This window comes from Anabrus simplex, chromosome 4 (assembly GCF_040414725.1).
Source record: "Anabrus simplex isolate iqAnaSimp1 chromosome 4, ASM4041472v1, whole genome shotgun sequence".
In the NCBI taxonomy this organism is placed as follows: domain Eukaryota; kingdom Metazoa; phylum Arthropoda; class Insecta; order Orthoptera; family Tettigoniidae; genus Anabrus; species Anabrus simplex.
Window position 1 is genome coordinate 170357366 of NC_090268.1, and position 18395 is coordinate 170375760.

General features: G+C 45.0%; 1 protein-coding gene across 1 annotated transcript in view; it reads left to right on the forward strand.

The window, feature by feature from the left end:
* Positions 1 to 14199: 14199 nt before the first annotated feature.
* Positions 14200 to 18395, forward strand: part of LOC136872214 (sodium- and chloride-dependent glycine transporter 1-like) — a 421393-nt gene continuing 417197 nt past the window's right edge. Inside the window, exon 1 of the mRNA XM_068227369.1 lies at positions 14200 to 14274. Coding sequence (XP_068083470.1) covers positions 14200 to 14274 — 75 coding nt within the window. The remainder of the gene's footprint in view (positions 14275 to 18395) is intronic.

Genomic DNA, 18395 nt, shown 5'->3' on the forward strand with positions numbered 1-18395 from the left:
TTGATATGTTTCATGTTGATGATGTTGGAATGATTTTTTCTTAGTAGATGAATATCATGATCTATAGTCATTAATACGGGATTATGCTCAGAATCGGTGAGCCAAAGAGATTGCAGTTCAATTTGATGAGGGAAGTCTTGTATGAGCGCAAAATCCAGGACATCAGGGTGTTGATTGGCTTGAAATGATATGTATGTTGGCTCAGTAGGTCCCATAGGTAATATATTATTGTAAGAGCAGAAGTCCATGATTTTTATGCCTGGTGTGTTAGTTAATGTTGAATTCCAGAAGGTGTTCTTGGCATTCAAGTCTCCTGCCACTATTGTAGGATAGCCGTTATTTAATATATTTTTCAGATCGGAAATATTGACTCTGAGTCTTGGCTGCCTATAGACTGTTATAAGGATTAGCGGACCTTGTTTTGTGAAAAGTTTAATAGCCAGTGCTTCAAGACCATGAAGAGTTGGAAGGAGGAAGTCACTATACTTATACTTTGATTTTAGTGCGATGGCTAGCCTGTCTGATAATTTTATATCCTGGTATAGTGAATTTGGCTGTCGGTTTGAGTAATGTTTCATTTATTAAGGCAACGCCAATTTGATAAGTTCGTAAAATTTGCCGAAATTCTTCCTTTTTACTTCTAATACCATTAGAATTCCAGTAAATTATTCTGGGGAGCTGTGATTGGCTATGGGAATTTGTGAGAATTTCTGATTAGTTAAGCACTATACTGGGATTAATATCCATGAGGGTATGAGAAAAGGTGCCTGTAGATCATATGCTCAAGGGTCATACCTGGGGGCGGGTAAATTAAGTCCAGAAGTACGTTATTGATTCTCTGAGCGATGCCTGAGGTGAATATATGGTTCATGAGAGTGTGGTATTGCTGGTCTGGGGGAATGGTGTAGAGGAGCTGCAATGCCTCTTGTCTAGTTCCCCCTGTGGGTGGGGGCGGTAGAATAACACCCACGGTATCCCCTGCCTGTCGTAAGAGGCGACTAAAAGGGGCCCCAGGGGCTCTGAACTTTGGAGCGTGGGTTGGCGACCACGGGGCCCTTAGCTGAGTCCTGACATTGCTTCCACTTACTTGTGCCAGGCTCCTCACTTTCATCTATCCTATCCGACCTCTCTTGGTCAACTCTTGTTCTTTTCCGACCCCGACGCTATTAGGTTTGCGAGGGCTAGGGAGTCTTTCATTTTCACGCCCTTCGTGGCCCTTGTCTTGCATTGGCCGATATCTTCATTTTTCGAAGTGTCGGACCCCTTCCATTTTTCTCTCTGATTAGTGTTATATAGAGGATGGTTGCCTAGTTGTACTTCCTCTTAAAACAATAATCACCACCACCTCTTGTCTAGTTGGTGGTAGAGAGGGGTATGTTGCATTTACTACATTCATATGTGAAGATTGCACTATACGTGGTTTAGGGGTCATAATCCTGGCGGTGAGTTGTTGTTGTTGTTGTTGTGTTACTACTTGATTAAATGTTGGATTAATACCAGCGGTGGATTGGGTGCGCCTTGATTGGTTAATACTTGCCGTGGTTGATTGCGATTGGCTAGTGACGACTGACGTCACTTTGGAGGTTGATATAGATTTTTCAGTCAGTTTGGTGTTTTCATCTGGTATGTGTACAATTTTTTGGACTAATTGGGGGTGTTGGAAGGGGTGGAAAATCCTCCTGACGTATAGAGAATGTTGTTGTAGATGTTGTTTTCTTAACTGCATTTTTTCTACTTTCTATTGCCTTCAGTATGGCAGGGCAGCCCTTGAAGTTTGCAGTGTGATTACCCTGGCAGTTAACGCATTTGAACTCGCTGGGTATGTTAATTAGACATTCAGCGGTACTATGTGGCCCGGGGCATTTGCCACAACGTGGCGTCATATAACAATTTTTTTGAGTATGGCCCGTCCTTTGGCACCTCTTGCAAATAGGAGGGCCAACTGGAGTCGGAGGTTTCTCGAAAGATACACGAAGGTCCAGGAGAGTAGTCTCATCGAAGATTTTCTTGGCATTGTCCGTGGCCTTAATTGTGACAGAAAAAAAGAGGTATCTTTTTCCTTTCTTTGACATCATTCTGGGGATCTTCAGGATTTTTATTAACATAAATTTTAGAGAGTTGTATTGTCTAATAAACAGGGTATCCCATTTCGGTGAGGGCTGTCGTAATCTCCTCGGGATCCGTATCAATTGGCAAGTGTCTCACAATTACGGTGAAGGTGGTGGCTGGCTCAGCGGATTGCGTGAAAAAATTGACCTGATCCTGTTTTAGGGCTTTGATTACATTGAAGTAATCATTTCTGTCATCAATACAATAACGGGTTAATCCTTTTTTAATTATTCTTGCGGTAAATGTGCCATGAATATTTGCTTTTAAAAAAAGCTCTTCGTAAGGAGTAAGAGAGAGGATCATCTTTTATAGTGATGGGAGGTGGTCTTTTATTAGTAGAAGTTTGATTAGAGTGATGGTGGAGTTGGCCTGAAGTGGTGCCGTTTCCATCTCTTCTTGGAGTGGAGTGGAGTGGAGTGGAGTGGAGTGGAGTGGAGTGGAGTGGAGTGGAGTGAAGCTATTGACTGTTTCGGTGGGTATAATGATCGGTTCTTCATTCAATTTAGCAGTTTTACAAAGTGGTGGGTATTCAAATCCATCTTGATCAATAACGGCATGTCTTCGATTTACTCTAGGAGAGCGGGATGGACTGGGTGAAGACGGGGATTGATTTGAGACGTCCATGATAGATACATCAGTAGATGATTTGTCCTTAGCTATGCTGAGTGAAGATTTTTTAAGTTTGACATTTTTAAATTTGATGCCTGTTTTGTGGGACAAGGTTTTTGGGGCAGATTTTCTGCTGCTGGGATTGTCTGTTTTGGATTGGAGATATTGCTTGTACATAAGATTTTTATATTGACTCATTGTGAGTTCCGTATTGCCAGTAGGGTTGGAAGAGGTAGCAGTGTTAGAGGTGGTGGGGAAATCTGGTTGGGTATCGTGCAGGACATGTGCGGCGCCCTCGACAGATGAGAGGCCATCACATGCCCCATTAGTAGTGGATGTGTGAGTACCAATGTCACGAGGCAGTGACATATTCGCTGTATTGATGAGTGGTGTACCAGATTTGTAGTGACGTGTGATCCTACCTATCGCAAGCTCTAAATGCCTGCGTAGTGGACCAAGGGCCAATGGCCGGTCTTGCAAGCAAGGGGAGGGTGGTCTCACACCCGAAGGTGTACCTTTTTAATTAGGATTGGACCTGCCTGGCCTAAATGTGTGGCAAGTACAGTTTTTAAAGTGGTGTCTCCACGACGAGACACACAATTCAGGCCCGAACAAGTCCCTCAAGGAGTACAAAAGGCTATTGGGTGACTAGCAAGCCAGTCAACCAATCAGAACGCTGGATAGTCTGTCCGATGGGAACTGTGAGCGTTGACCGATAAAAAGTGGAGATATCGCCGTCAGAATTATCTGAGATTGCAGGGAACTGCGGAGAGGACACGGTGTGCCCTCTAACGTAGTTAATTGTCGAATGTGCCTGGATACCAATGAAATCACAAGAAACTAAATCTGCCTTGATTGTCTTCTGAATTATGGCAGTTTCAGACTCAATTAATTAATTCATTCTGTATTTCACTTGATCTGCTTTTAAAGCCCGATGTGGACTGGAGATGATTTCGAATGTACTGTTCCTGTTTCGAAAGAAGATATAACAACTCTTAGGTAATTGCCCCTGTTGATCGAGTCTTCCCCTTCAAAATGACCTCGGAATCCAAGCACCTGTTTCCGAAGAAACACGCAATGTCAACAAGTCTCTCAACAACGATTTTGTTTCACGACTTCGTTATTTTTTAACGGCTTGAATTCTTGCACCTTCAGATAAAGAATGTTCTATCCTCCCGCGCCCCGCTGAATATGTTTATTTGAATGTTGATGCTTCTCTGCTTTTCTAAGAAAGGTTTTTTGTAACGATTACCCCATTTAAAGTCCACTCCTTTTCACCACCAAACAAAACACTCTTATAATATAAAAACTTCTTGCTTTCGGAATAGGCTGTTAACTATGAATATCGTGTATACCAAGAAAATTGAAATTCTCTCGCTACTTTACAGTCAAAATACTTAATGTCCAAATTAGGCATACATCTTTTGTTTTTGGCTTCACACTTCTCTTCGAAAGTCAAAGATGATAACGGTTTTACGGGTTAAAGAGTTCGAAAGACTTCACTCTAATGAGTTTCAACTGGATGACGTCAGTCTTGTTCTACACAACTAACAGTCTATATCTGAATTGTCACAAATAAAGCCAATAATGCATTGACTGCCTACTAATTCAAAAGAATAACACAATTAACAATACGGTATTTCATTGTCACCTTCGCGCGGGGAGTTTCTGCACTCTCAAATAACAGAAGAGGCATGCCTCTCTGGGGTCTAGACCTTGCGGTGAGAGGAGCGCGGGCGGTAACCTATCTTTCCTCCGCCACCCTGCTCCAGTCTCCAAGCTGTTGGAAGGGAAACAAAACAAAAAGTCCTGGGTGAGACAAGTTACAGCCTGCCTACCGGTCAGAACAAGTAGTCTGCTGTCGCCACCTAGCGGGGCGATCAGCGAAGCACATCATCTGCTGTCATCATGTAGCACATATCAAATAGAGATTATTGTTGATCTAACGCAATAACAACAGAAGACAAATTTGTTACGATATTTATGTTTAATCGTATTTCCTAGGGTAGGCATTGCCTCAAATGACTCCAAGTAGTTTCGCCACTGTAAAAGGGTCCCCAGGGTTCTCAACTTCGGAGTTTGGGTTGGTCACCACGGGGCGCTTGCTGAGCCCTGGCATTGCTTCCACTTAACTTGTGCCAGGCTTTTCATTTCCATCTATCCTATCCGTCCTTCCTAGTCAACTTTTGTTCTTTTCCGACCCCGATGGTATTAGGTATCGAAGCCTAGGGAATCTTTCATTTTCACGCCCTTCGTGACCCTTTCTTTATTTGGCCGATACCTTCAATTTTCGAAGTATCGGATCCCTTCAATTTTTTCTCTGATTAATGTTACATAGAGGAATGTTATCTAGTTGTACTTCCTCTTCAAACGATAATCACCACCGCAACCACCACCACCACCACCTAAATACTTTCGTAACATGTGAAGATTTCTGTAACATTTCTTAACAACCTCTTTAATACGATTACCTACCCCAGTGAAGATAATTCCTTATATTAATACCTAGGTACTTATAGTGTTCCCCATGAGGCACTATCACCTGATTAACACAGTAATTAAAACTGAGAGGTGGTGAAACTTACGACTTAAATATTCATCCCATTTACCGCCAAAAACAGCAGTGGATGCATCAACATAAACTACACACCACACCGCGCAACCCTTTTGAGATCGATTTTCCGTACGCCTCCCACTCCCCAGATCTCTGACCATCAAATGCTGGAAGCATCTGTTTTCCGGCCAGATCACCAACCCAGGAATATTCCCAAAGTACTAGAGGAGTACTGTCATATTTTGTGTCCTTGCAGCAACCTGTGTCCATCAGTATGTTCGACAACCTACCGGACCGTTATTAGCGCGCCATGCACGCTGAGATATATATTGATATGATGGGGAAAACTACAGAAGGTCGTTTAGGATCCCTGGGGACGATATTTGAAGGGTAATTAGCTTATGAAAAGCCATGTCCCTACCTACGGATATTCTCAATTAGAAATCCAGCATTTCTAGCCCTCAAAGAGTCGCGCGGGGCGTTGACAACACTCCACGTTCGTTTTTTAGGCTAAATCTGGCGATCGAGTTCATTTAGCTTGCTATAATCTGTTATACCTCTCTAAGTGACCTTGACCATGAAGTGTTGAGCGAGTGCTTATAATTAGAATTGCTGCGACAGGCGTTAGCGCTTTTTCTTCACACGTGGGGTGCCATCATACCCCGGCGCGACCACTATCGTAACATTCCCGGCTCAGTACTCAGTTCTCGCTTGAATGGTGATAGACTGATAGTCTAATTTTCTGTGAAAATGTGTAGCTTAGCTATGAACGACAAGAGGCTAGAATATACCAACTTTTAGAAGATTATGAAAGTTGTGAAGAAGATTTCGATGAGTCAGATCCAGAAGAAAGCGACAATTGTGAGGAACTTATCCAGGATAATGATACAGAGGCTAATAGTGAAGTAGATAATAACGGGCAGAGTGATAATAATTCAGTTCACCATGAAGGAGAAAATCATTACTTTTGTAAAGATAATCAGACTAAGTGGAAGAAAGACCCCCCTCCAAGGAACGTTAGGATGCGTCAACAAAACATTAATCTCCCTGGTGTCAAGGCCCGTGCTAAAAGTGCTAAGTCAGTGCTCAAGTGTTTTTTGCTATTCGTGGATGATGTGATGATCATAACTATTACTAATTGCACAAACATTTACATAGACACTATTGCCGGAAATTATGCGAAAGATCGCGATGCAAAGCATACCGATGAATCTAAAATAAAGTGTGTGATTGGTATTCTCATACTAGCAGGTGTTTATCGCTCTGGGGTATTACTTCAGCCAGACTGTCATCTTATTTGTAATGTTATACTAAGTGGAAATTAATGAAATCTTACTTGGAGAGCATCTCAGAGGAGAGATATATTCATTGCGAAGTCCAGGTACCCACCATCCCAACCGAAGAATTACATTTACTTTTATAACCTAAGGAAGACTGTTACACGTCATTTTCATTTCTGAAGTAGGTACTTGCATTCCTATTGCTCAATGTGAAGTGCCACGCGATGTCGTTGCAGTCAATAATGTTAATCATAATTCGTTACCAACTCCAGCAAAATAAAAGCACAAGAAAATATAACATGTTAAAGAAACAATGTAGAATACACAACGGCAATAACGTTATGTGGAACTTACCTCAATGAAGAGGGTTGCTGCAGCCTTGAGGAATTCGTGCACCCGAACGTTTAAGGGGAACGAGCTCTTAAACAGAGATTCGGCAAGATAACCATGGAAAAATTGTTTCCTCCAGCCGAATCCAGGAATCGAGTAGCTCCCGTGTTTAAGATAACGCCACCGGTTTTCTATGTTTTGAGTATGCATGGGAGGGCGATTGATGGGCATCACTCTCCTGTTCCCCGTATTGACGTGACCACTCTTTTTAGTGTCCACAAACTGAACAGAGTGATTCACGAAGGTGCACGAATCCCTCATCTTCCAGACAATCGTACGCCCTCCAGCAATCCGGAATAATTGTCGTCCCTGGGAGGATCCACTCTTTAATTTCAGATAATACGGTGTCTTTATCCCTTTTTCGCACAGAAACAACAACAAAGTTTTTGAATTTTCCCTCTCCACGCCTCCGAAGAGTCACTGTCCTGTCCTTCTACGGGCCTGCCTCGATTGTACTTCCTCTTTCCGAACTTGCTTTCATCAATTTCGACTGCGATGCCCGGTCCTCCTACTTTTTTTAAAATTATCGTCGACCCAGGCTATGCCAAACCTCTCTACAGAAGTTCGACCAATCGACAATGGTTGGATCATAGAAACCCAACTCTAGTTTGACAGTGGGACAGAGGGGTTTCGGTAAAACGGCAAAGAAACCAATTTCATTTAAGCTCAAATTAGAGCCATCAAAGAAGGTATTTTTCTTCCACTAGCAAACCAAGTACATTGCATACCCCGTTCGACCCGTCGACATCGAAAGCTTATTTGTTCAATTCTGTTGCCACACTTAATCACACGCAATGGAGCATCAAGTTAGCACTTTTCAGAAATGGTTTTATTGCATTGCAAACCGTGACGTTGATAGAACTCCACTAAATCCGTCAAATTGCTTTTATATTTAATTGCAAATTCAGAAGGACTGATAACGCAACCACCGCAGGCAGCCATTTCTTCATTCCATGAATTTCATTCCTAAATTTAAGAAACGAGATTTTCACTTCCGGAGATGCATATGGCCCTGAGGTTCACTCAGTCTACACCAAAAATGAGTACCAGGTTAATTCCTGGGGACAAAGGCGGCCGGGCGTTGAGCCAACCACTCTTCCCCATCACGTGCCGAAGTTACGAATAGTGGAAGCCTTTACCTTCCACCCCTCCAAGGGGCTTCATGGCCTGTACGGAGATGACTTTGCTTTGCTTTCTGAATAATGAATCAACAATCGTCATGGAACTCATATTGGACGAAACGTCAGTAGCGAGTAAAAGTACACAACGAACTTGTAATTCATATCACAAACATATTCATATTGGACGGAACGTCAGTAGCGAGTAACAGTACATTAAGGTTGTAATTCATATTACAAACACTGGACGTCATAGAATGCGCTACTGTCGTCCCTATATCACAGATCTTGTCCAGGTCCAACCCTGACCGTAACCACTGCAGACCAAACGTCTTGTCCAGGCCCTATCCTAACCGTCCGCACGGCAAGAATCAGTGGAGACCAATCGTGTGTCCACACTAAAGTAGAGGCCTAAGGCCGCTTCTAACCTGGGGGCTTAAGCCCCCAGACCCTCTTTGCTTGTCCCTATATCACTGGTCTTGTCCAGAACCTATCCTCACCGCCGGCACGGCAGGATCCACTGCAGAACAATGGTCTTGTCCAAGGTCCTACCTAACCGTCCGCACGGCAAGAATCAGTGGAGACCAATCGTGTTTCCACACGAAAGTAGTGGCCTAAGGCCAATGGTCTTGTCCAAGGTCCTACCTAACCGTCCGTACGGCAAGAATCAGTGGAGACCAATCGTGTTTCCACACGAAAGTAGTGGCCTAAGGCCAATGGTCTTGTCCAAGATCCTACCTAACCGTCCGCACGGCAAGAATCAGTGGAGACCAATCGTGTTTCTACACGAAAGTAGTGGCCTAAGGCCGCTTCGCGGCTTCTAACCTGGGGGCATACGCCCCCAGACCCCCCTTCCTTACTTCTATATCACTGGACTTGTCCAGATCCTATCCTCACGGTCGGCACGGCAAGAACCATTGCAGAGGAATAGTCTTGTCCAGATCCTATCCTCACCGTCGGCAGGGCAGGAGCCATTGCAGACGAATGGCCTTGTCCAAGGTCCTAACTAACCATCCACACTGCAAGAATCAGTGGAGACCAATCGTGTTTGCACACGAAAGTAGAGGCCTAAGGGCGCTTCGCGGCCTCTAACCTGGGGGCATACGACCCCAGACCCCCTTTCCTTGTCCCTATATCACTGGTCTTGTCCAGATCCCATCCTAACGTCCGCACAGTAAGAACCACTGCAGACGAATGGTCTTGTCCAGATCCCATCCTAACGTCCGCACGGCAGGAACCACTGCAGACGAATGGTCTTGTCCAGGTCCGGCAAGAATCAGTGGAGACCAATCGTGTTTCCACACGAAAGTAGAGGCCTAAGGCCGCTTCGCGGCTTCTGACCTGGGGGCTTATGCCCCCAGACCCCCTTTCCTTGTCCCAATATCACTGGTCTTGTCCATATCCTATCCTTATCGTCGGCACGGCAAGAACTACTGCAGAAGAATGGTCTTGTCCAGATCCTATCCTCACCATCCGCACGGCAAGAACCACTGCGGACGAATGCTCTTGTCCAGGTCCTCCCTAACCGACCGCACGGCAAGAACCACTCCAGACGAATGGTCTTGTCCAGATCCTATCCTCACCATCCGCACGGCAAGAACCACTGCGGACGAATGCTCTTGTCCAGGTCCTCCCTAACCGTCCGCACGGCAAGAACCACTGCAGACGAATGGTCTTGTCCAGGTCCTACCTGACCGTCCGCACGGCAAGAACCACTGCAGAGGAATGGTCTTGTCCAGATCCTATCCTCACCGTCCGCACGGCAAGAGCCACTGCAGACGAATGGTCTTGTCCAGGTCCTACCTAACCGTCCGCACGGCAAGAAACACTCCAAACGAATGGTCTTGTCCAGCTCCTAACCTAACCGTCCGCACGGCAAGAATCACTCCAGACGAATGGTCTTGTCCAGATGCTATCCTAACCGTCCGCATGGCAAGAACCATTGCAGACGAATGGTCTTGTCCAGGTCCTACCTAACCGTCCGCACGGCAAGAGCCACTGCAGAGGAATGGTCTTGTCCAGATCCTATCCTCACCGTCCGCACAGCAAGAAACACTGCAGACGAATGGTCTTGTCCAGGTCCTACCTAACCGTCGGTACGGCAAGAACCACTGCAGAGGAATGGTCTTGTCCAGGTCCTACCTAACCGTCCGCACGGCAAGAATCTGTGGAGAACAATCGTGTTTCCACACGAAAGTAGAGGCCTTAGGCCGCTTCGCGGCTTCTAACCTGGGGGCGTACGCCCTCAGACCCCCTTTGCTTGTCCCTATATCACTGGTCTTGTCCAGATCCTATCCTAACCGTCCGCACGCAGATCCTATCCTCATCGTCCGCACGGCAAGAATCAGTGGAGACGAATAGTGTTTCCACACGAAAGTAGAGGCCTTAGGCCGCTTCGCGGCATCTAACCTGGGGGCTTAAGCCCACAGACCCCCTTTGCTTGTCCCTATATCACTGGACTTGTCCAGATCCTATCCTTATCGTCCGCACGGCAAGAATCAGTGAAGACTAATCGTGTTTCCACACGAAAGTGGAGGCCTTAGGCCGCTTCGCGGCATCTAACCTGGGGGCTTATAAGCCCCCAGACACCCTTTCCTTGTCCCTCCAGCTATATAAGCACCACTCACTCATTAGTTCCTAAGTACAGATGTAGTCAGCAGTGAGCACCGTTTGACAACATCCTTCCCTAGAAGGTCGCGAGCGTGGTAAACAAACCACAATCGTTCCGCGGGTGTGAAAGTCAAACGACAATCGTTGCACGGGTGTGAAAATCTTGAGAGCCGGGCTACAGTATTAATCGCTCTGGATATCAAAATCTCATCAAACTGGTTTCGGGGTAGATATATTTCATACAACACTCAGTCTACACAGATTCCTGTTCTTGTTGCGTGCTCTTCGGTTTGATGATATCAGGGACCGACGGCAGAGGAGGGAACTTGATAAATTAGCCCCAATTAGGGAGATTTTGAAACTTTTTCTCTCCAACTGTGAGAATAATTACACACTTTCCGAATATGCAACTGTTGACGAGCAACTTGTTCCTTTTAGAGCTAGATGTAGTTTTCGAGTGTACATCCGAAGCAAACCAGATAAATATTTTTTGAAAATTGTGACGCTGTCCGATGCTAAGACATAGTACACTCAGTCAATGGAAATGTACGTTTTCAAACAACCAGAGGGGACATACGTAGTAAATAACTCACCGACAGAAGTTGTAAAGAGGTTAGTTCGATGTATGGAAGAGACTGGGCGTAACATAACAATTGATAATTGGTTTTGCAGCATTCATTTTGCAAGAGAACTTCGTGAAAAGAAAACTGACTAGTTGGTACACTTCGTAAGAGTAAGAGGGAGTTACCAGTGGAGTTCAAGTGTGCGAAGGACAGAGATATAAAAAGTAGCCTGTTTGGGTTCCGTAAAAGCATGGCTATTGTCTCTTATGTCTCAAAGAAGAACAAATGCATAGTTCTTCTATCATGCATTTTGATGATGAAATTGATACTAGTACAGGAGATGAAAAGAATGTGATAATATGACTACAACAGGAGTGGACACAGTGGATCAAATGTCTGGCACATACTCTATATCAGGGAAATGCGGACGCTGGCCATTAACAGTATTCTACAGAATTCTTGACATTGGTGGAATTAACGCTCAGATCACATTTTCTTCAAACAACCCTGAGAAGAAACGTGTACGCCGAATGTTCCTGCGTGAACTTGGAAGGGAATGAGTGAATCCTACAATGAGTAAAAAAGTCTATACCGAAAACCTGCCGAAGATCATTCGGGGAAAAGCTGCAAAACTAACTGGTGCTGATGACCCCAGTAAGACGACAGTTGTCCTAGAATTAGCTCCGATACAATCTCGGTGTACAGTCTGCCCTAGAAACAAAGCTGTAAAGACTAAATCGTACTGTGATCGCTGTTGTAGAGTGATGTGTCTGAAACATGAGGATGTGTGTGAAAAATGTTACCAAGATTCAGGTGAACCACAAAGTGATACAGACTAAGTTTCTGACCTTGTGTTTTGTTGAATGTATTCTTACATGCCTTTACTTCAATCTGATAACAGGAACATTGAGTGTAATTCAAAAATATTCATGTATTAATTTGTTTTGTAGTGAAATGCAGAAATAGTTTCGTATGCTTGGATTTTTGTAGATGAGTATTGCAAATTTTATGATTTTCATATTCTAGTCTCGTTTACAAATCTATATTATACATAATAAAACACATTTTTGAAAAAAAATGTCTTTATGTAAGTTGTAATGTGAAATGATAGTTGGGGTGTTGTCAACATCCCACGCGACTACGTACGTTTCAAACGAGTGAGCGACTCCGTGAGGGCTAGCTATATTCCAACAGCGTAGTTTCCATTGCATCAGATTTTTTCGCAGAGCTAGCATGTCTACCTTGCCTTAGTTTTCCTGAAAGGCTTTCCGGAGGCCATTTGTAGGGCGTGGCCGTCTATCTTCTAAGGACCGTTTTAGGAGTCCAAATGCACGGAAGTCCATGGGTGACCCGTCGGGTATCTGCACCGGAATGTCAGTACAAGGAATTGCACGGATTCCAGTTTCCATCTCAGTTCTCTCTAAGAACAGACGAACCGAACGAGAGGTGTGGCTGGATGCTTTATCTTGATGTACCCATATCTGATTTTTTCGCCCTCCCTTACAGTGCTGGATATCTGTGTTGTAAATGGGTGTTAAAACCTCTGCTGATAATATGTAGAGTTCACCTTCACATTCTTAGCGGCATGGCGAATGGTTTACTTGCCATTGTAGCATTATCCAGCGATGATCATGAAACCCCTTGGAAAACTTTCCTGGCATTCTTTATACATTGTTTGATGGGGATTTTCTCTAGGGCGGTTGTAAATCGAGCGGGGTATGATACAATTACTAAGGTACACATATTCTTCGTCTAATCTCACCACTGCCCCCCCCCCCCCTTGGCTACGCCAGTGGTATACTTTGTTATAATTGATAGGCCTTGAAATTCAAGAACAGGATACAATTACAAGGAAATCAGTGAGTGCCGAGGAAGGATTTATGTTATTTGCTTTACGTCCCACTAACTACTTTTGCGGTTTTAGGAGACGCCGAGGTGCCGGAATTTTGTCCCGCAGAAGTTCTTTTAGATGCCAGTCAATCTACCGACACGAGGCTGTCGTATTTGAGCATCTTCAAGTACCACCGGGACTGAGCCAGGATCGAACCTGCCAAGTTGGAGTCAGAAGGCCAGCGCCTCAACCGTCTGAGCCACTCAGCCCGGCTGCCGAGGAAGGAGTAATGGTAAAATTGAGTTACCCGTTCCCTTTGACTTGCGAATTTTACTCATTTCGCGCCGAAACACATTATGATTGTGAATTTTCTAGACCCAAACTCTCTATCAGCCTCAGGTAAACGCATCCGACAAAACGTAACCGAAATTTCGTACGCATTGTTTCTGGCACGTCTGTCACAGTAACTGTCACTTTTCGAATCACATTGACCTGCGTATTTTCGGTAGGAAATTATAAATTCTTCCCAAAGTGCACGCTCAGATACAGTATTTCTTCGCTCAAGATCATTTTTCAAAGCAATACTCAGTATAGTACGCGAACCTTTTCTCGAGCCCTGAGCTCCATAGTGCTGAATGGGAACTAGGGCTCAAGAAAAGGTTCGCGTACTATACAAGCACAGTGAAGCAGTGTGATACACGCAATACCTCCGTACACAGGTGTAAACCAGCTGAGACTTGTATCTGTCTCAAGATCTTGTCCAGAACGAGAGACGTGATACCACGATACCACATTAGACGAGTTGTGTCAACGCTACACACGATAAAACTGCTAGATACGCGTTTCATGAGACATTCTCTTGATACATATCTCAGCGTGTATGGCCCGCTTATGAACAATGTGTGAGACGCAATGACGTGCATTCTGAACACATGCAGTACCGACGCAGTTAGATAAATGTTGCCATCGTCTCCAAGCATGTTATAATAACAAAACATTTGTATTTTCAGTACCGTTTGTTTTGCCACATTCTGTATATAGGTGTTTGTATTTGTATTGTTGTTTTTGAGAGGTTGCTTACTAACTTGAGGCCAGCCGAGAAGTGGGGACCAGATCTTCCAGAGCACCGCTCTGAATGGCTACAAACGATCGAAAGGGGATAGGAGAGTGGCGAGATCAGAGAGGACAGAAAGAGTCCCAACAAGAAGAGGTAAGGGTTATTCTGCCCGAAGGCAGGTCCGAACCTCCGCAGAGGTGTTCCTGAGCCGGAGTTTTCGTGCGGTAGGGTGGCCAGTTCCTTTCCGCTCCTCCATTCCCTTACCCCCCACCAACAGCGCGTGGCAACCCATCCAACTCCTGACCATGCCCAATGTTGCTTAACTTCGGAGATCTCACGGGATCCGGTGTCCAACAAGAAGACGAGTAGAAGAAATGGGAAGAGTAATTTCACATCAGTGCGTCGAACAAAACAGGTTATCCAACTGATGTAAATTCAATTTCAATAAAATACTTTGTGATAAATATTATTACTGAAATATTTAACTATGTTTCCTTCCACTCCTCGCTCCTTTCGCCAGTGGATGGGGGCGATAAAATAAGATTCATGGTATCCCCTGCCTGTCGTATGAGTCGACCGAAAGGGGCACCGCGGTCTTTTAAGTACGGAGAGTGGGTTGGCGACCACGTGGTCCTTTACTTTGCTTCCACTTACTTAAGCCAAGCTCCTCATTTTCATCTATCCTATCCGACCTCTCTTGGTCAACTCTTGTCCTTTTCCGACCCTGACGTATTAGGTAGCGTATCCAAGGGAGTCTTCCATTTTCACGCCCTTCGTGGTGCTTGTTCTTTGGCCGATACCTTCATTTTTGAAGTGTGGGATCCCTTCCATTTTTCCCCCTGATTAGTGTTATATAAAGGATGGGTGCCTATTTGTACTTCCTCCTAAAACAATAATCACCACCGCGACCACCGCCTCTGACTACAAAGGCGTCAAAATATACTGCAAACTGTTGTGCCAGTTGTATCGCATGGCCGTCTCTTCCTGCAGGTTGACCATATACGCTGTTTTTATAATCATAGGAAATGTATAGAAAAACACATTGCGTTCAAGAGATAGTGGGTTCGAACTCCACTGTCAGCAGCCCTGAAGATGGTTGTCCGTGGTTTGCTATTTTCACCACCCCTGTGGGTAGGGACGGTAGAATAACACCCACACTATCCCCTGCCTGCCGTAAGAGGCGACTAAAAGGAACCCCAGGAGCTCCTAACTTGGGAGCGTGGATTATCGACAACGGCACCCTCAGCTAAGCCCTGCAGTGCTTCCATATTCTTGTGCCAGGCTTCTCACTTTCATCTATCCTATCCGACCTCCGTTGGTCAACTCTTGTTTTTCCGACTCCGAAGGCGCCAGGTGATGGAGGCGCCAGGGGCTCTGAACTTCGGAGCGTGGGTTGTTGACCATGGGGCCCTTAGCTGAGTCCTGGCATTGATTCATCTTACTTCTTCCAGGCTCCTCACTTTCAACTATCCTAACCGACCTCACTGTTGTTCTTTTTCGACCACGACAGTATTAGAGCATTCTATGCTTAGGGAGGCTGTATTTTCACGCCCTTCGTGGCCTTTGTCATTCTTTGGCCGGTACGTTCGTTTTTCGAAGTGTCGGATCCCTTCTACATTTTTCCTCTGAGTAGTGTTAACAGAGAATTGTTGCCCGGTTGCACTTCTTCTTCAAAAAACAAACACCACCACCTTACCTTGTTTTGTTACACAGAGAAGGGGGTTTCATTTTTATGATGCACATGGCGGGAGAACTAACCTTCAGTATAAGTTTATTTGGAGGCATCCCAAGAAGGGTCTGAAATTTGAGAATCTCTGTGCGGTAGTCTTCGACAGTGCGATCAATTGGCAGGTAGGTTTCTTTTGCCGTCGAGGAAAGGTGTAAACAGCTACTGTTGATGCTATCAACCATCTGATTCCTGTGAGTGAGGATAGCTCTCTCACACAACCGTGAGACCGATGTCTGTATACACTCTTGAGGTTAGTCCTTCCATGGAATCTACCTGATTTCCCAGTTCCGAAGGCAATTGATATCCCCGTTGGTCTGCAGGACAACCCATTCCCCATCAGAGTCTCAACACACAACCAAAAATGACAGCTCTTCATTGATGCATTGACTTCATCAGCGCGAGTGGCAGCGTTTGCCAAAAGTCACCCGAGATGAGAACTGTTACTCCACATTTCAACCTATGAATGTCGTGAGGATATTGGAGGTTTGTGTCTAGTGCTTGAAGGGCTCTTCTATGGGACATAGAACTTTCGTCCCAGATACTAAAGCACGTTCCTTAAGTACTCTGGGGTCGACAAGCCCGCAGGAAGATCGTCGTATTCTGAATTGAGGCAGAGTAAGCAATCTGGCCGCCCGGCTACAGAGTGGCTGCCAATGCCTTGTGCCGCAACAGCCAAACCTATTTGTCCGTGAGACCTTATACGTGACAGAATTTGACTAACCAGAAATACTTTCCCTGTATCTCCAAGCCTCTGTCGACACTCTAAATTGCGTCGTGGGCAGACCACTACTCTTAAGTTTAGAAGGGGCTCATTGGCGTTGATTAAGCTTTGTCACAGCTCTTCTCCGCACAGTACCAACTCCAAGTGTCTCTAGTGGCACTGACTTCTAGAACAGGTAGGTCGAAACTGTGCACAGTTCTTCCACAGGCCTGGAGCAGTTCGGTGTCAAGGGCCACTTGAGTCCGGTCATAAATGTGATTGAAATTGCTTGCGGCTTCTGTGATTCTGGCTTCGTGCAAGTAATCTTCCGAGAAGTCATATCTGAAATTCATCCATAGTTGTAGAGGTTCGGACACTTCAGAGAAGATTAAGATCACGACGAAAATATTCCTTAATTCTTTGGGAGAGTTCCCCTGTGGTTGGAGGTTGGTAGAATAACACCCACAATATGCCTTGTTTGTCGTAAGGGGCGACTAAAAGTGGCCCCAACGGCTCATAACTTGGGAGCGTTGGTTGGTAGCCACGGGGCGCTCAGCTGTGTCCTGGAATTGCTTCCACTTACTCGTCCCATGCTTCCCACTTCCGTTTATCCTATCCGAGCTCTCTTGGTCAACTTTTGTTCTTTTCGACCCCGACAGTATTAGGTTGCGAATTCTAGCGAGTCTTTCATTTTCACGCCCTTTTTGACCCTTGTCTTCCTTTGGCTGGTACCTTCATTTTTCGAAGTGTTGGATCCCTTCCATTTTTCTCTCTGATAGGTGCTGCATAGAGGATAGTTGCCTAGTTGTACTTCCTCCTAAAACAATAATCACCACCACCACCACTTCTTTGGGAGAGTATGTGAAGGATGTATCTGCGGGAGACTGCTTCCATTGATGGTCGTCCTCGAGTAGTGCAAGAATCTTGCACGCTGATTGTTAATCAGGATTAACATAGCAACTCATTGTCTGGAGGGCTTGGTAGGACGTGGGCCGTCTCACGTGATGAAGCAGTAGCCACAGCTAGAAACATTGCCTGCCGTTCATGTGAAATGTGTAGACTTTGCCAATGGCATTTGACTTCCTGACATTAGGGAACCCCTGTACAACAGCACTTTGCTTCCGATGAGAGAAATCTTTATTGTTCCATGTGTAGTATGATGGAACCCCAGGGTACAAACAAAATCTTGGTGATCTTAGCTCTGCAGCAAATATTGAGGAAAGCAGTGAATGTCGTGGGAGGTAAATCGCCATGTTGGACGTTATTAGGGTCGAAATACAAGCATTGGCCATTTTACACGTGGATTACCAGCTGGGACCACCTTGGGCTCCCTGCCATGGATTTGGATAAAGAGATTCTTCACATGGCTTCAGAACTGCTAATGTTTCTTCCTGTGTGGTACTTCAAAATCTCGTCCATCTCATTTTGAACAGTGAACGATGTCTGATCTGATCCTTCATTAATATACTTCATATATTTGATAGATGTCACACAATAACAATATTCGACATTGATGCGGGCCTTGAATGTTCTACACAGCAGAGGTACCACCCAGCGGTTCTCAACAGTGATGGCTCTTGGTCTAGTAATCATCTCAACAGAGCCCCTCCGTCTGCAGGGCTCCTCCGCTTGCAGGTACGGTATCCGTCTTTGTCTGTTTGAGTTTCCTTTACGATCTTATTAGCATAGTTCTTTGACTATTGCTCGTGTTTCATGCATGGATTGTTGCAATTCATAGCACCACAGAACCAATCAATCATATTGTATTTCTCGATGGGTTGATGACAGGGTCAGGGAGTTCAGCAGAGACGATTGAACCAATAACATTAGCTTCAATTTTTACCT